General features: G+C 47.0%; 1 protein-coding gene across 11 annotated transcripts in view; it reads left to right on the top strand.

The window, feature by feature from the left end:
- The window catches only part of ETV6 (ETS variant transcription factor 6), a 240,627-nt gene extending 219,186 nt beyond the window's left edge, over nt 1–21,441 (top strand). For 5 of the 11 annotated variants that reach the window (XM_032645767.1, XM_032645765.1, XM_032645764.1 and 2 more), the window contains 3 exons: nt 11,357–11,499; nt 13,382–13,482; nt 17,517–21,441. In XM_032645767.1, coding sequence (XP_032501658.1) covers nt 11,357–11,499; nt 13,382–13,482; nt 17,517–17,622 — 350 coding nt within the window. In that variant the 3' untranslated portion in view covers nt 17,623–21,441. The other 6 variants (XR_004351778.1, XR_004351775.1, XR_004351776.1 and 3 more) reach the window with 6 other exon arrangements.
- Nucleotides 21,442–21,745: the final 304 nt, after the last annotated feature.

Genomic DNA, 21,745 nt, shown 5'->3' with positions numbered 1-21,745 from the left:
GGCTGGAGGAGTTATGCGCCTCGGAAGTGTTAAGAAACAAACGTCCTCCATCCAGCTTACAAGGCGAGTCACATCAGAATCGCGGCTGAGCAAAAACATTTGAAATCAAAGGTTTATGAGCATGTTAATGGCCCTGTCCCGAAGTTTCCAGCGGCTAAGTAACGAGCAGACGCAGCATAAAGAACCTTTGTCTCAGATGCAGGCTTGTAATTCCATCCTCTGCACGGCAACTCCACGTAGCCTTCACCTTGGGAGGGGGTAGGAGAGGAAAAAGCAGGATTAGGGTGTTGGAGTCTGCTGCTGCTGTGTCATTTGGACAGAGGAAACCACTCCCGAATTCTTTCCCTTCTATGCTGACAAGCCCAAATTTACTCCCCTAAGACGAGAAACCAGTGGAAACCAGTGAAAAAAATCACCACATTGTATTTTTGCTAGCCCGCCCATAATTTACATGAAGTCATTCTCCAGAAGCTTATAATCCTCTAACCTCTTGGCAAAGTTAACTCTTTTCCTAGAGCTTCTCTCCATTCACGAGACATTTTTGGAGCACCTGCTGTGCACAGATAAATGCACTGGGAAGTAGGGGACAGGGAGCTGATAAAACACTTATTATTTCCTCAAGGGATTTAAATTTTACTAGGAGAGACAGATGTGAAAACCACTAAGCTCCAAGGCAGAAGGAAATGAGCCCTCTGCCCCGTCCAGTCAATGTACAAGCATTTACTGAGTACTTACTGTATGCGAGGATAATTCAGTGCCGTGGAAGCAGCGCAGAGAGAAGGGGTATTTTGACTGGAGGAACTGAGGAAGGGCAGTAGCTCGATGCTGAAGGTGATTATGGGTCCAGTAATGGGAGGGAGACACGGAGACAGGAGAGAGGTCAGAACTGTTCAGGGCAAGGTGAGTCGTGCCCCTTCCTCCTTGGGCTGATGCCACAGGAGCGAGGTCCAGCTGAAGCTCGGGCTGGAGCAGTGCTCACGACACCATGACGACACGGGCCCTAAGGCTGCTTTACTTCGGCCTTGACTCGTCCCTTTTTTATTTAAGTCACTTGTTTCTAAATTCTTCTCTGCTCCCAAGGGCACCTCCAATGTCACCTCAATTTTATCATTATAAATAACTTACATAAGGAATGCTGGATCAAGAAAATCAAATGGCCAAGAGCTATGACGTGTTTCAAAAACACTATGAAAAATGAAATGATGTATGCTTGGAAGGTGATCCAAAAGCATCCCACGGGGTTGGGAGTGAGGAACGGGTGGGGTGTACATAAAATAAGGTTAGTCACAAGCTGATGGCTGTATGGCTGGGTGTCGGGTGCACCGGGGTTTACATTACTGTTCCGTCTACTTTTACATAAAGGTTTTTTTAATAATGGAAAAAAGAGAAACCATGAAAAGGACGGACGGGGATAAGGTAGCAAAGAGCTTATTGTGGCAAAGCATGTGCATTTCCCCAGATAACTGGAGGAGGAGGAAGGGGCCAGTATATTCCTGTGAATGATATAAATGACCTGTCTTGGACGTTCTAGGCTTGCTTTCTTGTCTGTATACGCCCTGCTTGTTTCTTGCACGGTCTGTGCAACAGTTCTGGACATTCTGTGGATACTTTCTACTTGTTTATAATCCTCAGAATAGCTCTTCGAGGTAGCCTATCATTGCTCTATCCATTTTATATGGAAGGGTCGTTTACAGGGGAAACCACAGGGGAAACTGAACGGCAGAGAAGCAGAGGTCACACAGGGGCTGGCGGATAAGGCTGCAGGACAGCCCTTGCCGCGCCGTTGGCTGCTATCTCTTGGGCTGCCCTTGCTACCCCTGCATTCCTAATCACGATCTGTCTTGTCCACCTCCTCTGTGACGCTGTCTTTGCCACAGACTTCTTAGGAATCCAAGATAAGCCCCATGTATCAAGTTAAATCATTCAGGCTTAGAGCTGTTTTTCCCTGGTTTAGTAGGTCTGGAAATTTTTAAATATGGCTCTCTTAAAAACTCTCCCCATGTCTGTATTCGCTAATTTAACCAGATCCAGGATTAGCTGATGTAACCAAAAGGCACTGTTTTTCTCAAGGGTGAAACGAGAGAGAAGTCTACGATCTGACATTTAGTCTTGATACTGTGACCCTCTGAACAGTGCTCATCACAGTTCCAGGCTTGTTTCTCACTTGGGGTGTCCCCGTCTCTCCACTCCAACCCTTTGGGTGTCTTTCTGGACTACTCAGATCCTCGTAGAATTGATTCTTCATTTACTGGAAGTCGAACTCATTAGGTGATTCATATGTACGATGTAAAGTTCCGTCGTTATTGAACAGCCATAAAAGTCCTTCAGATCTCTATAAAGCAGCTTTTATATGGGAAAACGTAGCTTTTCAAATGAGCCCAGAGGGCACTGAAGGTGCTGCTGTGTGTCACACTGACAAACACCATAGTTGGAGGGTGTGGGTAAGAACACTACTGATGCATGTGGATCAAGAAGTAAATCACGCATCATTTGCTCAGGGACTCCTGGGTGTGCGCCTTTGGACACCTTCTGTGTTTACAGCACTGTTCTGCATTCGTGGGGGTGGAGTGTTCCAGGAGATGGAAGACACAGTCTTCATCATGAAACAGCTGTAGACAGTGAGCTACAAGTGCAGCTTGTGGTGTCTTCCAAGGACTCCGATTAAGTGCTGTAGGAGGTTGGAGTAGAGGTGTCAGGAAGGCTTCATGGAGGGGCTGGCTCTTAGCTGGGCTTAGACGAATGCTTAGAATATGGACAAGTGGAGATTAAAGAAAAAGAGGTCATTCCAGATGGAGAAAACCCCAAAACAATGTAAGGCCTAGTATATCTGTTCTATTTCAGATAGAAATGTAAAGTCAAGAATCCAGGTTCATTTAAAAAATCCACCATATTTTGGCGATTCTTTCTTTTTGTCACACTTAGTGTCTGTGAAATTGGGAGGCATCACACAATTAAGAGGCCCCATGCAAAGTTACGATGGTTCACTCAGGTATTTACGTGGCGGAAAATCTAAAACATTCAATGAAAGAAATCCAGGAGGTAGTTGACAGTTTAAACACAAACCACAAATTGAAATAGAAACACACAGCTTATCTTGAAAGGTGTTGCTTATTTTTCAAGGAATAAGAAGGACTGTTGATGAGTTTAACAAGCTGCAAGGGCTGGCATTTGTGGGAGAGAGAGAGAGTTTAACATAGGACAGAGTGAGAGAAGATTCCTGGGTTCTATTTTTTAATTGAACAGCCAGTGGTATGTGCAACACTGAGCAAGTTTCTTCTTTCTGTGCTCTTTTCTATTTATTGTCCTCAGGAAAGGACTGCTTGGTGGCAGGGGGATGGGGGAGCATCTGTCACCTCCTAACATTTTCTCAGCCCACAAACGTTTTACTGGCCTGTGTCTCGCCAACCTGTTTCATAGCCAAGGAGTGGTACTGGCAGTGAGCGCCGTAAATTGAAGAAGGGTAGCCCAGGTGATGCTGTGTTTTCAGTATATGTTGAAAATAATTCTTAGAACTTGGTGATTTCAAAGCTAGAAGGGTCTTTTACAGATGAAGACACGTCCAGTGTTCAGCCTCCAGCTTCAACCACTCTTCTTTCCAGCACACTTGTTTCCTTGGGACCGGGGACTGGAAATGCAGGCCTGTGGGCCAAAGCAGCCACCGCCTGTTTTTGTAAATCAGATTTCACTGGCACACGGCCACACCCACTCACTCGGTATTGTCTGCGGCGGCCTCGGCAGGGTTGAGGAGTCGCAGCAGAGACTGGACTAAAATATTCACTGATTGGCCTTTTACAGAACAAGTCCGCCGCTCCCTGTTCTACGCAACTGTCCGCTTGTATGTTCAGGATGCTTTGGAGTCACAGGTGTAGAAAATGCCGTCCCTGCTCTCAAGGAATGACTCGCACCGCAGAGAACGAGGCACGCCTAAGACGCGGAGGGGACAGTGGCAAGTGATGTAGGAAGGAGCTGAGTTCTAGATGGCAGGCTGATGGCCGAGTAGCCCGGAGTAGGTACAATAACATCATTAACATAAGAAGTAAAATACAGCTGAGGAAAACAAAGTGTAGCTCTGCACACCTGAACGATGTCAAGATGATTCATTCAAAACTTAACAGGTATCTCTGGGTGCCGGGCATCTTTCTAGGTGATAGGGTGCAGCATCTCTAAATGCCAAATGTTGTGCCGTTGCTGGCACAAGGCAACAATCCCTCTTACTTTATGCCATCAGACAAACAATGCTCCCTGCTTTGGTTCTCACTGTATAGACAGCTCAGTTTTCAAAGAAAAGAACTGAAGTCATTTTGGCTTTCTCTTAAACTTCAATTCTGTTAAAACCTGAGTTGCCAGACTTCCTATCTGCGTGTCCCTTCCTTGGACTTAATCCAAAAATCTGCTAAAGGGAGGAAGATTCAGTGGCAACCTGGTTTATAATCCACTCGTAGCCGTTCATCTGCTCCACAGAAGTGCGGACTTTAAGAGGTCTGCACAGGTTTGGCTGTTCAAAGTCCACGGACCATCCCGAAAGAGAGTACTTCTTCTCTTGTGCTCATCTCACAACTCTTGCCTAAGTCTCTTGATTTTCTTTGCGAACGTCAACTTCTTCACCGTCTGTGAGGATATCATTGGCGAGTGGATCTTAAAGGCAGATAAAACAGAGTCCCGCACCCCACCCCCAGACCCTGTACCCTTCACTTGGAACCCTCTGATAACGCTTGGCCTGGCAATCTTTCAGATCCTCAAAGAGACTGAAAAAAGAAATACGTGTATTCTCTCTCTGGGTGACATTTTTAATAGAAACAAAAGGATTCTCCTCGAGGAGACACTCATTTGTCACCTGGCTTGAGCACTGTACACTCTTGATTCGGTTTTACTGACCGCATGAGTTCTGTGTACACAGAAATTCAATCCTGGGCGCCTCTGATCTGACATCAGATGTAGGCACCTAAGCCTGAGACTCCAGGGCCAGCAGCTAGGGGCTCATCCTCAGGGCTCCCAGGCCGGGGGGAGTCACACTGCCCCCTTGTATCCATCTCTGCTGCTTCCCCAGTGGTATCTGATGGTGACACTGTTTCCAATGAGGCACGTGGACTTTTATTTTCTTGTATAAATGAGCCTCAGGAGTAGCCCTGCAGGGAAGAAGACATCATGAACGAGAAGCCTAAATGAACTGTGTGAGTGATGGAGGGCAGTGTCATCCCCAGGCCTTTGCAGTAAGGTGTGGCGGTGTACAGCCACACACACACACACGCGCGCGCGCGCGCGTGTAAATATTGTGTTTGGAAAAAAGGACAGGATCGTGGGATGTCTCCATAAGCCAGGGGGGCTCGGGGTTTTAGGACCAGCTGGCGGAGCTGTGTCCTCCCATGCTATCTCAGGCAGGGAACTCTCTATGGCTCCCGGCCCAGGCCCTTCATCCACAGCTGGCGGGAGGGTTCCTGAGGTAGCACTGTAGGCCTGTGGGAGAGCATGGACTCTGGAGTCAACAGGATTAGAATCTAGCCCTTGTCTCCCAAGCAGAGGTATTTAAGGTCCCTGAAGCCTGGTTTCTTTACCCACAAGTTTCTGGGCACTTTTGAGCACTAAAGAGACAATATGCAAACATTAGCACAGCAGGGTAATTTCTAAGGCTTAGTTAGTGTCCCTCCGGTGCGCCATTTCTCTTTGCTCTGCTCCAGGACTGCAGAGAGGAGAGCAGTGGTTATGGCCAGCACCACTGCCCACCGGAGCGGGTGCAGAGCCTTAACCCACACGGCCTGTGTCTGGGCATTTGTTCTAAGTGATGCTGGCCTGAAAAGTGCACCCCTTCAGGGAACCCTAGTTTCCTTATTTCCTTGGAGATGAACTTCTTCACTCCCGCTCACCTCCTCTGAGGCTTTGCCCGCCGTCTGTATTTGGAGGAGATGGAGGGGACCCTTGGAGAGGACAGAGTCCTTCACCCCTTCTCCCCGACGGGAATATCCCAAGGTGCCAGACTCCTCACGCTCTGGCTGAGTCACTGCACTTTATTTTTCATGGTGAGCCACTGAGAAATCAAGAAGAGAAGGAAAGTTTCAGGACAGCTTTTTTAAAAGATAAAACAGTACCAGCACAGTAACTCGGTAGAAAATAATAGAAGGGGATTGAGGAGACTGGAAATTCCAGTTTGTTTACAGGCCTGCATTTCTGTAACAGCGTCCCTATGTCCCAGCAGTCGGCCTCCACGCCTGAGGGAGGAGGGGTACGTCTTACTGGGTTTTAGCTGGGGGCTTGGTCTCTGCATTTCCCAGCCTCACTCCACACCTCCTGCAACCAAAGGTGAAAAGGTTCAGCGGTGTTTGTTTGCAGCTGCAGCCCCTCCGCCCCCGACGAAGCCAGGAAGCATAGGTCTGTATTCTCTGCCTCAGCTTCTCCCTCTCCCAGCTTGCTGCTGTGCACATGTGGCTTCCGTTTTCCTATGCCACAGCGAAGCACAAGCAAGCACCCATTGGAAACACACCTCTGCGTATCAACACAGGGTTGGCTGCACTGGATGTATCAGCTTTCTGCTTCTAGGCAATGGCTGCCCTAGAATTGAGGAGGAAAACAAAAGAACCCTGCAGATAGCCCCCCTGCATGTTGTAAAACCCGTGCTTCCATAAGCAGGGTTTCTCAAGCTGGGCGCTCTTGATATTTGGGCCAAATAATTCTTCGTTGCCGGGGAGGAGTTCTTTTGTGCATTGTAAGATTTTTAGCAGCATCCCTGGCCTCTACTCACTGGATGCTAATAGCATCCTCCACCCCAGTTGTGACAACCAGAATTGTCACAGACATTGTAGAACACCACCTAGGAGGCAAGACTGCCCCTAGTTTAGAGCCATTGCTATAAAGCAGAGAAGCAACTTTTTATTTTGGGTGTTACTGACCCATTTTGTTGCTGAACCTGAAATAAATTTATTAGTTTTTCATAATAAATTTAAAGCAATGAAACAGGAACACTAGGCCTCTCCTTGTTGGTGATTATATCCACAGAACTCCAGTTTACAGACCTTCATTTAAAATTCCACTTGGGCAGTTAAAACAACAAAAAAATTTCTTTCTTAGATGCTTTCCTGAAATTTGAATTTTGGGAAATTCAAATAACTTGTCAGTAACTGGACTTGCCCACTCAGGTCTTTTCAACATCAGTTTTGTCTAGCATGGTTTTCTAGGTTTTTTTTTTTTTTTTCCTTTAGGAACCATGTTGGTTATGTGTGAATTGCCCATCTTTTTACAGTCTCTGTTCAATAAGCTTGTACGAGGAGAGGAGTCTCTGGTAAGACACTGGTGTGGGAGGGAAAATATTTCTCCCTAACCACAGGAAGGGATATATATTTTTTTTTAACAATGCCTTTTAACTGTGGATGCCCAGGGTACCTCACCCAGCAGGAAAGAGAGAGAACTCTCTTTCTGCAATTGGGAAATAACACTTCACTAGAGCTAATAAACCCTTTCATGAGCTTCCTCTCGTGGAAGAGACAATCCAAATCATGAACATTTGTTTAAAATTCCCACATGCCTTGACAGAGAAGGCCCTTTAGTTTAAGACACATGCAGCTAAAATTAGTGAAGACCTTGTAATATAAGGTATTTTTCACATGCATGTTCAAGTGTTTTGTAATGGGATGAACTTTGGGTACATTTTATTATATAGTATTAAGCATTTTTATCAATGATCAGAAAACACTGTATCTGTGCAGACACGGATGGATTTTGACGAAGCTGAAAAACTGCTGGTGGGTCACGGCAACAGCCTCCAGAGGACCTAGGAACTAAAAAGCATCTGCCTTTTATTTAACGAAAATCTTAAAAAACAAAAGTAACTCACTCAGATGGCTTGAACTTCGATTGTAAAAAAAAAAAAAAAGTTGCGTGGTCAGGCAGTTTTCTTTTTTTATCATCTGGCATAATTTTTAACTAAAGAAACAATAGGATCAATAGTGTTATAAAAAGCCACTTATACTCTGAGCTTGAAACAACTACTTTATATGCCACAAAATTCCTGTTGCGACCTCTGCTAGTGACTGATTCAGTATGTCTTGAATGTCAATATATTTTCATTACTCTGCTAAAGTTGGCTTCGCTGGATTAAATGTCATTTAAAATGATCAATTGGCCCCTTGTTTGGGGTTATTTTCACATTGATGAAAGGGAAAAGTTTGCAAGATACAAGTGTTCCTGCAACTCATAGGTAAAGTCTGTTCTTTGGTAAGCCCTGCCCTTCATTCGCCAACCAACCAAACACAGATCACATTCTAGATTTTTTTCAGTAAACGATTTACGACATAAAGGTCTCGGTTTGATGCCTCTGAAGAACCAGCATGGTAGGTACCCAGTGCTGGTTAAGCCCTTACTCTGAGAAACGGTAAAATGGTTTTAAATGGAAACCATTTTTTAAGTGCAAACCAACGGAAAATGGTTCGCACTTCACCATTTTATGAGACACAGAATGTCCAAAGCAGTAAAAAGAGAAGCCACAGAAACAATGAAAGTGAAAATCCCTCAGCAGATGGTGTTAAGACAACACTCACTTTGCATTTTAGCTCCAGGAAGTCTTAGAGGTGAGAGACTGCCAATGTATTGCTCACCTTCCGGTGGGCAGAAGTTCCTTCCATCAAACTGCAAAAGACAACCAGATCAGTTTGTTTAATTATTAAATTGTGTTCAAATGATTCACTCTAGAGAATCACATTGCCAATCCAGATGCATCCGAAAGGTGTCATGAAGCCTCTTGGTGGTAAAAATGATTGTAACCCTGTCAGGAAACATGGGGAAGCTGTTACACCTTTGTTCCTCCTAGTAGACTGGAATTTTGTGTGATGATATTTGGTCTTGCCAGATGGCTTCTACTTGCAAGAGCTTGTGGGAAATTAAAATGCATCTGCCATTTGACAGTAAGACAAAAACTGGACAATTAAACCGCATCTCAGTTCTCTTTTTCCACCTGCACTAAAAACGATGTAAGACAAGGAGGTGGCAGAGAGGGAGAAAGACACTGCCTACTTCACTGCTTTGCCTACAGTCGCCCTCTTACAAGTGCCTTAAAAATGAGCTCGATCATTCTCAGCGTGAGATGGTGTGTGGCACTCACCTCTCAAGGTGCTTCCCGATGCTGGGACTGGGCCCCTTGCTGCTCCTCGGTGCCCCCTCCTGGCGACCAAGAGGGCCGCGGCAGGCAGGGATGGTAACAGAATCTCTGGTCAGCTTCTCTTAGCGTAGGGTTCAGGCTCCAGGAGTCATCCTTCTAAGGAGGACACCACGGGTCCTTTTCCAAAACAGAAGAAACCACACGTCACATTAATTTTTAGACACAGATCAATCGGGGGGGAAAAGGATACAGTAAGGGGTACTGAAGATGTATGGTCATTTTAAGTTTCATGGTTAGTTCCTTAAAAGATTAAGCCTCCTGGAAAATGCCACATTTTATGCCAGTTCCTTCTGCTGTTCAGCGAGAAAGCTGGATTGCACGAAGGACACACTCAGAGTTAAAGCTTGCTTGGAAAAGTCCTTGACTAACAGTTACCTGTTAACCCTCTTCTCTGAGAATAGACATCTCAGCGCAGGACGTGTGGCACAGCATGGGCTCCAGACTCCGACATGTGTCACTCACGAGCTGTGCCTTTGAGCCAATGACCAAACCCGCTAAGCCCCAGCTTCCTTGGCCATAAAATAGGAACAGCAACAGCGCTGGCCTCATCAGGTGCCCTAAGGGTCAGAGGCAAGCCGGCTGGTAGAACACACAGCCCCGGTGCCTGCAAACAGCACCCAGTAATCGCTGTTGTTATTGTCTTCCTTACTTTCTCTTCACTCACATCATCGCTCGTACAGTAATCCTGGAGAGAGTCGACGTTGTTATTCCCCTTTCATAAAGGAGGAAACGGAACCTCGGGGAGATTTAAGAAACTTGCCCAAGGTGACCTGACTCGTTTCCTCTTGTAAATATGTACCAGAGGAGGGCGTGTTGCATTCTCTGGGAGGTGAATGTTTGGCTCGCTCTGACACAGTCCATGTTGGGATTGGACATTCCCCACCCAGGTGTGCCAGGCCTCACCCAACATAAGGAAGTAAGGAAATCGGCACCTTGCGGTGCAGGAGCCCCGGAGTTCAAATCCCGGCGACCTCGGGCACGAGAGGATCAGAAAGGATGCAGTGTGTAAAGTGAGGATTAGAAATAACGCTTGCAAAGTGCGAGACACATACACAGTGTTCAACAAAATGAATCGTTTACGACCAGCCATGCTGGCTAGGGCTCATCAAAGCTCCCAGGAGCACACCTGGGGGTCGAGGCCAGTCCTGCATCAACTAGACTTAGAAAGTCCACATCCGCTCCCATCCACCTATCAAGGCTGTGCTAGGGGCCAAGCCACACCCGGTTCTGGCACTAACCCAGACAGCACCAGAACAGGGCAAAGGTGTGCATCCTGCAGCTTCTCTTTCAAGTTGCCGATCCACAGCCCAAAGTCGAGGCCTAGCCCAGCGCCTGTACACAGATCTGTTACCCAACCAAGTGATCCAGCATCAGTTTTGCACATGGAGAAAGGGGTTCTCCGCACTGGGCTCCTCTCTACACTGACTCCATTATAATAAAGCAGTTTTTAAAACCTCCGAAGGAGATATAACGGGACTATCTATGCTCTTTCTGAAGACCATGCTGGCCGTGGTTCCCACGGTCACAGGCCCCAAACCACAGGGGTCTTCTTCCCCCACAGCTTCTCATGCGTCGTGCTGCTTTTTCTGCCGTTTTCCACGTCACGTCTTTGTCCGTTGAGTGTCACGCTCCAAAGTAACCTTTAGCGCCCCACCGTCAACACCACGTTGCTCTCTGAACACGAGCACGCTCTTTGCCCTTGGACCTGCCAGCGTGTCTTCAGCCCCTTTTCAGAACCAATTCATCTGCAGTTAGAGCTTGTTCTGTCCCTTCTGTGGGCTCTGCTCAAGTCCAGGTCATTGGTCCTGACCGTGGACCAGTCCCTTCCTCTCTCCGGGTCTCTGTGTCCTCATCTGAGCGGGGGAGTTCTGGGCCCGGACAGTCCCGAAGGCCTCCACGGGTCAAAGGTTGCATCTCACAGGTCTCTCTGTACCTTGCTCTCCTCACTATGAAACGAGGATGTGTTTTTGTTTTCGTTTTGGCCGAGTGGCTTGCGGGATCTTATTTCCCCAACCAGGGATCAAACCCAGGCCCCTCAGCAGTGGAAGTGCGGCATCCTAACCCCTGGACCGCCAGGGAATTCCCCAAACGAGGAAGTCAGACAATCCATCCAAAGGAGGCAAGAGCGGTTACTCGATTATTTTCTGATTCTTGCTCTTAGTACTTCAACAAGCAACCTTGTCAACAGTGTTTTCTTGCCCTTTTCCTCTGTAGACTGTAGACTGCTTTGGGATTACGTCTATCAGTTGCTTTCTGACAGCCGGTACGAAAACTTCATCCGATGGGAGGACAAAGAATCGAAAATATTCCGGATAGTGGATCCCAATGGACTGGCTCGACTGTGGGGAAACCATAAGGTAAAAGGGCATCAGATATTCGTTCTATAAAGTAGGGCCAAAATCTAGTCTTCATCCCTGGGTTGGAGGATAATTGTCTGTCTTCTGCTTCCTGTCTGCCCGTAATTATTTAGTTTATTCCTCACTGGACAATTAGTTGCAAAGGGGAGGAAATCATTAAAGATGCCCCTTTCCATTTGTTCCTTGTGCCAGGTGCCAGTTAAGTCTCCGGTCTGACAGGCCTCATTACGAGTAACCGTCACTCCTCTGCCTCGGCCTGGTCCTGCCACCCACGCCATCATTAGGAGCTGGGTACCAGGGATGCACTGTGGCACTCTGTGACTCACAAGGGGGCTTTGGGAAGCGTCGCTTCTGTTCCGCTGGGTTAGAAACTTCCATGGTCGCAAAAGCCCAGTTCTACGTGGAAAATGCTTATCCTCTGTCTTTAAAGCATCTCCCTGAAAAGCAAACAGTGCAAGAAGTCTGATGGCCCCTGCAGTTTTCCACCTTGGGAAGAGGGAATCGAATTTAAAAGATAAAGCCTTTTATAGTTAGGAAAACCATTAAAGCGCATAGATGTAAAAAGTGGGTGAAACAACCCTGACGTCCACTGATGGATGAATGGATAAAGAAACCATGCTATATGCACACAATGGAATATTCTTCAGCCTTAAAAAAAAGGAGATTCTGCAGCGCGTGGCAACATGGATGAACCTTGAAGACGTGATGCTAAGAAGCCAGTCACAGAAAGACAAAATACTGCCTGATTCCACTTACTCAAAGTTAGAGCTAAAATAAGCGAATTCCTTGAGTCCAGGAGTGGACTGGTGTTGCCAGGGACTGGGGAGAGGGGGGGAGATGGGGAGTTACTAATCAAGGGCCATAAAGTTTCCCTTAAACAAGATGAGTAAGTCCTAGAGATGTGCTGTAGGACACTGTACCTGTAGTGAACCCTGTATTAAGTGCTGTATTGCACTTAAAAATTTAAGAGGGTAGATCTCATGGTCAGTGTTCTTATCACAGTAAAATAAAGTAAGATACACAGAGCAAAGAGTTCCCCTGCCGAAAAAAAAAAAAAAAAAAATTAAGATAAATCTGTATTCCTACTAAAAAAAAAAAAAAAAGTCAGCAAGATCCAGGCCTGACCACAGACAGGCAGCCGTGGGGCAGAGGTGGCAAGGCACCAGGAAGGCCCAACTCCAGATCCGCCGAAGGAGAGGCAGGCCACAGGGGAGACACCGCTGAGCTCTGCCCTGGCTGCAGCCTTGGAGGATGGCAGCCCATGCTCTGGCCCCCCGCTGTGGAGGACCTAGCAGAGGCTGTCGTGACCAAATATGGCCATACCCCACTGACACCATCCACCCTGTGAGTCACTGAGAAAAATCGCTCTGCAGCTCGCACAGGGAGCCCTCACCCCAGGGCTCGGGACAACTGTATTCTTGCTTCCATGACAGGAATTTAAACAAAAAAATCTCTTCCTTAAAATGACAGACCAGAAACACAAGCCTGAGAGAGGTCGCTGTAAAAATAAAAAAATTTTTTTTAAAAAAAGACAAAAAGGAAGAGAAATCCTCTGTGGGTCAGAAGGTGAAGGATGACCCCCAGAGAGGGGAAACTGCAGGAAATTCCTCGGGTACAGCAGAGCGCAGTCCTGGGAGAGGAAGTCGGGGAGGCCGCTGCGGGATGTGTGCTTTGTTAGCTAGACTCACCTTAGGAGAAACCTCAGCGAGGACGTCTGTGAAAAAGCCCAGGGGTGGGCGTGGCAGGGAGCAGATTACCAGGTGGCTTTCCCAACTGGCGGGGCCACAGAAGCAGATTTGAATAGCTCCTGCAGCGTCTTTTCTGAGGTTCGTTTCATTGTGTCTTTGTGCTTTTTTTCTCTCTTCCGCCTTTGAACAAGCAGAACAGAACAAACATGACCTATGAGAAAATGTCCAGAGCCCTGCGCCACTACTACAAACTAAACATTATCAGGAAGGAGCCAGGACAAAGGCTTTTGTTCAGGTAGCACTTCCTTTTTCTCCTTTCCTTCTTCTGGGAGGATACTGTTTTCTTCAAATAAGAGGGAGGAGGGAGACTGTTAAGATCTCTACCTGCCTATCTGATCCTCAAAGCCATCACCACTACACATTCGATACCAGGTGGTGGTTTGTTAGAATTTAAGAAAAAAAACAATTTTTTTTTCCACTTATGTCTAACCTAGAGTAAAGCCAAAACTAAATAAACACAATCTGACTCACCTTTCAAATAATGCAATGATCAAACAGTATTATCTGGCATTTATATCTATGGTAGTTAAAGGGAGCGATCAGAGGGACCAATGGCAAAGCAAGGAACTAAACAAACCTAGGCCTCCAGGTTGCCAACCCTGGACCAGTGTTTGTCCTGGCCCGTTAGTGAATCATGAAATAGATTTAATGAGTCTATTTTTTTTTAAATGAAATAGAACAGAATTGAATAGGAAAGGATAGAGTTGAAAATATCAGACTGTATCACATGAATTAAGAGTGCCTGTTGATTCATGAAAACTGTGATTCAGGGGTGTGTGTGTGTGTGTGTGTGTGTGTGTGTGTGTGTGTGTGTGTGTGTGTGTGTGTGTGTGTCGTGATGTAAAATACATTTATGACAATGCATTGTGAGAGTCTGACAGCTGCTGCAGTAGACAGTCCTCTTTCCAGAATTCCTCCCAGCTAATGAGTTCCAACCATTTAACCTACCACATAGATTGTGATTCCCTAGGCAAGAGAGGAGAAACGATTAGAAGAGGAAAAAAGAAGGGGTCTAACGGACCAATCAGGAGAGGCAGACATAGCTCTCTGACACTGGTGGTAATCGATGTGGTGAGACCAAGTGAAGCTTGGGAGAAGGTGGGATTGACAAACACGACCTCAGGTTCTGCGTTTTGGCAGGTGGGACAGAGGAGAGTTACGGATTGGGCTAGAGATGTGGATTTGGGTAGAAAATGACAAAATGACACTGTATGAGCAAACGAGCTCACTGGGATAAGTACTTACTGGAAAGAGCAGAGAACCTGGGCCTTAGCATTGGAAAGGTGTGGTAACGTAGGAGCAGTAAAAACACAACTGCGATCTTCAAAAGAAACAGAGAAGGCTTTTCAAGAGCTGGAAACAGAGTAGAATAAAGTGGAAAAAGAACCCTCCTTTCTCCGGCTCTGCTGATGCCTTCTTTTCATCCTTCACCCTAAACTTAGTCCCTGGTTTCTGTTCTCCCCACTCTATACTTTTTCCCTGGATGGATGGATCCCGTTACACAGCTTCAGTTATCACCTCCATGAATGGGCTCTCAAATCTCCACATGCAGCTCTAAAATCTCCCCGAAATTCCAAATCTTAATTTCCAAGAGCTTCTTCTAGGACATGTCCACTTAAATATCACATTAGTATCTCAGACGTGAAATGTTCAAGACAGGCCTTCTTCCCATACTGGAAATCTACCCACCCCCAGAATAAATGTTCCATCGGCAGCGGCGTCACCATTGTTTAAGTAACCAACCTTGACACCAGAGTTATCTTTGACTCTCCTTACAACTGAGTCATCATCGTGCTGGACAGTCCATTGGCTCCTGAGCACCATTCCCACTCCAGTCTATGTTTCAGGGGCTAGAAGCCAGGGAACCACATTTCCCAAGATTTCCTACCAGCAGGCTCCAGGTTGGAATCTACCAATGGCAAGTACTCTCACGAGACCTGGAAGATGAAAGCAAAGCAGAAGCATTATTACTGCTTCCCTGGCAGTGGAGGCCGATGTCTAGACTTCACGACTGATACCTAGATTAATTCAGCAATCCCTGCCTCTGGTCCATTCTCCTGGTCCATAATCACACTGCCAGCTGCCCTCCAACACTAACAGGGTTCCCTGTGCCCGAAATGTGCATCACTTTAACTTTTGCTTTTTTAACATATATACCCCCAGGTCTACCTCAGGTCTACCACCCTTTATGAGACCTTCTTCAGCTGCTCAGACACGCACAGATACCTCCTTCCATCATCTGTTGGGTTTCCTTGGCCCTAAACCACATCGTGATTTACATCTTTAATAGTTGTATATATGAAGTCCTTCTCCCCAACAAGTAGGTCATAAGCTCCTAGAAGGCAGAGGGTTATATTTTATATATATATAGTTCTGTTTTATACCTTACGGAGGCTTTTGATAAATGTTTCTGGGCAAGCCTGGTGTGGAATATCAGAAACTTAATATGGAAAAGCCGTCAAAAGAGGATAGGGGTAGTTCGGAGGGCCAGATATAGCACACCTGTGGACTCGGCCTGGAAGGGATTATTAGTGACTCCAGATGTTGAGGGAACAGTGTTAGCTCCAGGATAAAAGCGGAAGACAGGTTGCAGATGCTACGGAACAGACTGCTTGAAAAAAATCAGCAGTAGGGGCTTCCCTGGTGGCGCAGTGGTTGAGAGTCCGCCTGCCGATGCAGGGGACGCGGGTTCGTGCCCCGGTCCGGGAGGATCCCACGTGCCGCGGAGCGGCTGGGCGCGTGAGCCATGGCCGCTGAGACTGCGCGTCCGGAGCCTGCGCTCCGCAACGGGAGAGGCCGCAACAGCGAGAGGCCCGCGTATGGCCAAAAAAAAAAAAAAAAAATCAGCAATAATGGGCAGAAAAGAAAAGTAGTCGTAGGTGGAAGGTTCACAGGCTTCCAACAGTGATTGCAACAAGATGAAAGGAAAGAAGAGTGCTATTTGTGAGGAGAGATTAGTCATTTTTGAGGAAATGAATGTCTGAAGCCAGACTCGCCCCAAAATGAAGGCTTCTCGGTATAAAACCCAGCGTGTGATCAAGTGAAGTGTTAGACTGGAGGGACTCTGGGAGACTTCGGTATGGATGACGAGACAGAGCCCAGATGGCGAGTAGGGCTCAGATAGTGGAAGGAGTCAAGAGGGTTCCAGATAAGGGCAAAGCTAAAGGTTTGGAGGATGGCATGAGCTGTGATTGATATAAAAAGAACTGGCGAGACTGGAGTGAAGGGTTCATGCTAGTAAACAGTGGAAAACAACAGTTTCCGGGTTGAGGTGACAGAGGGGCCCGAGGGGCAGGCCCAAAGAGTGGATCCTTGACCTGATAAATGGTCGTCACCGGATTTTTTTGTTTTTTTGGCCATGCCACAAGGCATGTGGGATCTTAGTTCCCCAACCAGGGATCAAACCCATGCGCCCTGCATTGGAAGTGCAGTCTTAACCACTGGACCACCAGGGAAGTCCCTCGTCATAGGCTTTTGAACGTGAAGTGATGAGAGAAAATGTATGTTTTAAGACAGGTCATGTGGTACCGAGCAGAGGAAGGGAACAGTGTGTAGGCTGTGGAAAGGGCCCTCCCACCATAAGGACAGAACGTTTGCAGCCAGGCACCCTTCCTGAACCATGTAAGTCATGGTCAAAACATGGCACTGATGTAATTTCCAAATGACCCCAGCGACCAAGAAGATGAGGCTTGCTGTTTGCACCTAGCTGCAAACGAAGACAGAATAAAGGGGATGAATGGCTAGCATTTGGGGTGGAGCAGTGATAACATTGAAAAAGATTCTTTCTTTTGGCCTTTCTAATTTCCAGAAGCTCCACTATCTTGCCCTATTCCCCAGATTTTCCACCTAGCATTTAATTGTATCCTTCGCATTAGATTCAAGTTTTGAATACCATTCCTTGGGCTCACAGTCTGGGATGGAAATGGATATACAGTGCTCACGGGTCTTTGTAAAATCTAACCCTCTGATAATCAGAGATGTAGATACCCGTGCTGTCCCAGGGCTCCCTCGCATGGTCACGCAGGAATGCATCACACGGCTCCACCTTCTTCACAGTCCTCCTAGACTTTTGTTTATCATTGTTTTGCCAACTTTCAGGCAGTCAGAGGAAGGGGTAACTTTTTCTAATTTGGGCTAAGTTAGCATTATGACCAGGTTCAGTAGCTCTCCAGCTATGTGAAGGCGACGGGAACTCTCTTTTTAGAGTTCAAGGTAAAGACAACTTTAGGAAATTGTAACCTCTTCACGCCACCATTTCCTCTTCCAAAGGTTTATGAAAACCCCGGATGAAATCATGAGTGGTCGAACAGACCGTCTGGAGCATCTTGAGTCCCAGGAGCTGGATGAACAAATATACCAAGAAGATGAGTGTTGAAGGAACCAGCCCCCGGCTCAGCGGGCCGATAGCCAAGGGCACCCTGCCCGCCAGGCTGGCTGGGGCGTGACGGAGCGGAAAGGAGGAGACCCGGACATGGCAGTGACACCTCTCTCGCCCAGCGTGAGGGACCCCGGAGCACCTTAGACAAACCACTCAGCAAAGGCGGCGCTGGAATTCTGGCCAAGGGCACCAGCCTGGGACTCATGTTCATGGTTCCTTCTCATTTGGAATCTCTTTCTGTAATTCCTCCCCCACCCCGTTCCACCTATTGTTAAGTTTCATGGTGTTTTTGGTTTTGTTCTTTTTTAAGACCATGCAGTTTGACTTTTCATCATTCATATAGGGGAAGACATCGAGGTTGTTTTCCTATGGAAATATATATCTATTATATATATATATTTTTTTTGCAAATCTCACAAAGTGCAGAAGCGCAACTGGTCAGGAGAGAGAACACTTACAAAAGGGTTCAGGTTCTCTTGACCCTGCCACGTGGATCAGGTTTGTTCCTGTTGCTGTTGGGTCCCGGCTGGAAAAAAAAAGAAAAAAAAGAAAAAAAAAGATGCTTTTAAAAACGATAAATTGAAAAGGAGAGCTCTCTTCTTCTCTCTCTGGCTCTCTTTCCTTCCCTGCCCCGTCCCGTCCTCCCTCCTTGCCTGTTGTTGAATTTCAGATGCCTTTCAGCAGGGTTCAGCCTCTTTGGAGAATCTTGGGAATTGTTGGCACCTAAACGGAATCAGTGGTCTGGGTGCTTTGTAGCCGGCACCACAAAAAGCAAACCCACATCCCAGCGTTTGGCTACCTATCGGAGGGAGGCCAGAAACATCACGGAGGCTGCTGCCTTCCGGAAAGATGAATGCTAGTCCGGCAGGCTTCCCCTCACAGCTGTGAGAACCGCGGGGCCTGGTGGTTCCACAGAGCGTAAGATGAGCCTGGAAGGCTGTCCAGGCTATTTGGAAGCCCCAGCATCTTGGGATTAGTTTGCAAGTGCTGCGAAGTGGGGGAAAAAATGAAAAAAAAAAAAACCACACAGGCCTGATGGTCCAGGTGACAGATCTTCTGCAGTGGGGTATGAATTATTCCAAAGTAGGTTATGGAGGGTCATCTCTGCTCCATCCCAAAGGCCATCATGCAGTCAGTTTCATACCCTCACCTAAAGTTTTTTCAATTCCCAGCCTTTTTTTTTTTTTAAAGTTTCCTGATCCCCACAGGACACAGGGCATTTGAGGGGGAGGACCCTGGAATGTGTCGTCTCAGTTGTTACTGGTGTTTGCCATGCCTGGGCAGATGGGAAATTCCTCAGATACCTTACTTTTACCCTCTTCTTTCCTAGCTGTGTTTCAGAATGGACCCATGTGTGGCTTTTTCACCTCAAAATAAGGTCAGTAGTATCTTATAAAATGAGGAAGGTGCCACCCCTTAGTACTTCTGATGATAACATAGTTTTCAAAAGCTGTTGCAGTTTTGGGGGGGAGGGGTTTCCTTTTCAATAGCCATCTAAATCAACTCTTCCAATACAGGCTCGGAATCCAGTATTAGGAGTACAGTCTTTTTTTACTCACGAAGATTAGACCTCCCTTACAAAGCACCCCGTCCTCGTTTCTCTCCGCTTCCGCTGCTCAGTCCGGTGAGAATCTCACGCCCCCCCACCCCGCCTTCCAGGTGAAGCCACCAGATGCCCAGGCATGTCCTCAGGCCATTTCTGAGTGAGTCAGGCAGGCAGGGGTTGTGGTCACACGGGCAGGAGGAATTCTCCACCCCTTCCCCAGCCCCAGCCTCACTGATGAGGACACCAGCCTGCGGGGAGGGAGGGACAAATGGAAACGCTCCCGCCTCTCATCCAACCACAGATAGATGCGCAGGGGTGGCCGGCCTCCTCCCACCCTCACACACTCCCCCCACTCTACCTTCCAGAAGGTCGGGTTTGCGGTGAGGTTGGGGACCTTCTATGTGTCCCCCGATGAAGGGTTTGGGTTCAGTCTGCTCGAACGGGGATGAAATCCAGCTGGATCCCCGCATACTACAGATGTCTTTCCAGAACGTTCTATAGCACACAGTGATGATCTGCCAGCCTCCGAGATGACTGATGTTGGCTCTCGAATGGAGAGATTAAGCCAAATACCTGGTGTGTTGTGAAGCCATCGAGTTGCAGGGCTGGAGAGAAAGGGTGGATCTTTACTGAGGCTCTCTTTGTGTGACATAAAACCAGAGACCCAGGCAGGATGTCGCTCTTCCCTAAGATTAGAGCATCTCATTCCGTTCACCCAGGTTTAAGGACTCAGGCTCTTATTGTCCAAAGAATCTTACAGTTGAATTATGGAGGGGAAATTCCCCTTTGCCCCCAGGATTTCTGTATTTAAAGCAATATCCTGTAAGAGTCTGTAAGACTTAGGCCGACACCTTCAGCCACTTGAAGAAATAGAAGGTGGCAATTCCAATGTAGTCTTCACTGTCCATCCAGATATTACCGTTATTGGTTTTCTGTTCACCCCCTTAATGGCAAAGGTTCTTCTCATTGGTTCTTTGAGAGAATACCTGAGTGATGCCGATACCAGGGATACAGCATTTACAAACTGCAGACCTGAAAGATTTCAGGTTCAATTTAGGCAACTTTGATGGAGCACCTGCTAGACACCCCGAGAGATTCCCAAGAATCGGGCACCATCCTTGCCCTCCAAGAGCGTATCTCCTACCTGCAGAATCTATCTAGCATGAAATTTCTCACTTCAACACTAAGCACTAGGGGGGACGAAAATTTCACCTGGGACCAAACCAGAAGTGCGTCCCTGATCTGAATAGCTGGCCTTTCCCTGCTGCCATCGTGGGAGGTCTTGGCTTGCAAAATGAGAAACTGGGAAAGGAGAACTCAGAAGAATGCCGCAGGGGAGCAAACTTGCCTCCACCTGGGTCCGAGGCAGACAGTCTCACTTGTACCTTGAAATTCTCTAGCGTCTACTCTTCCCTGCACCTTGAGGTAACCAGGGTGCTTCCTCTCCATCAGAAGACAGCAGTGGCAATTGGCTGGACGGGCTACGTGGAAGTAATGCTATCTCTAAGATCTTTCTGTCCCGAGGCAACTCTGTCGTGCCTAAGGTAGCATCACCGATGTTCCACATCCTTTGAGGGGCGGGGGTGTCCCCACAGGAAAAGAGGAGTAACAACTGATGGATTTTTTCTCTTTTCAGCAGTATGTCTGGAACCCCCTGCTCCATCATCTTACACTGATACCTTGGTCCAAGTGAGAATGTAGATTTAGCAGAAACTTAAATGGCTTGGACGGGATGTACCTAAATGCCTAAGTAACCACACCTCCTCCGCCATTCACTGCCTAGGATCCAACTCTGAATACATGTCTGAAACATTAGCTCCCCTTTTGAAGAAGGGAAATCTGAGTATCAGAGAGGTCCTGTGACTTGTCCTAGGAGCAGACGGCATGCCAGGGACAGAATGAGGATTGGGACCCAGCCTGGCCATACCCCGATCTGACCCATTCCCACCCAGGAAGCTGAAGATAAAAATTGGGGGAAATACACAAAGAACAAAAGGCAGTTTCTTTGCCCAAACATTCGGTGCTAGTTAGTTTTCACCCACTCAACCTGTTTCTCTTCTGAACAGTAATGAAGGGAGTGATCCAAGGAGCCGGGAGTGGGGTGGGAAGGGGGGTGACAATGGTCCCTGCCTGCCTAAAAACCACAGAAGACTAACCTGATACCCTTTGGGCCCCATCTGCATCAACACTAAACAACGACAAACTCCCCGAATCTTTCATACATGCCAAGTGAACATTCTTGAAGATTTCTCTTTGTGACTGCAACCACCTGCAAACGAGGACGAATCTAGAATTTTTTTTTTAATTTCTAATCTCTTGTTGTTTATGAGGTGTGGGGTTTATAAGGGACTGAATCAAATGAATGTAACAAAAAAGAAAAACAAACAAAAAAAAAGCCTTTTCTCAGGGCCAGTGAATTGCAAATAATTTTTAAAGAAAAGCCTATAATTGCATCATCTCAATAAATTTTTTATAAAAAAAAAAATCCAAGTCTCTGTTTTTAATAATATGAAATGGAGTCAGACAGGCAGGGTGGTCCAGTGAGGTAAATCCTGTCTCCACTCAATTACGGTG

This window comes from Phocoena sinus, chromosome 10, assembly GCF_008692025.1.
Source record: "Phocoena sinus isolate mPhoSin1 chromosome 10, mPhoSin1.pri, whole genome shotgun sequence".
Taxonomy (NCBI): domain Eukaryota; kingdom Metazoa; phylum Chordata; class Mammalia; order Artiodactyla; family Phocoenidae; genus Phocoena; species Phocoena sinus.
Note: the sequence above shows the minus strand (reverse complement) of the source record. Positions and strands in the feature narration are given on the sequence as shown.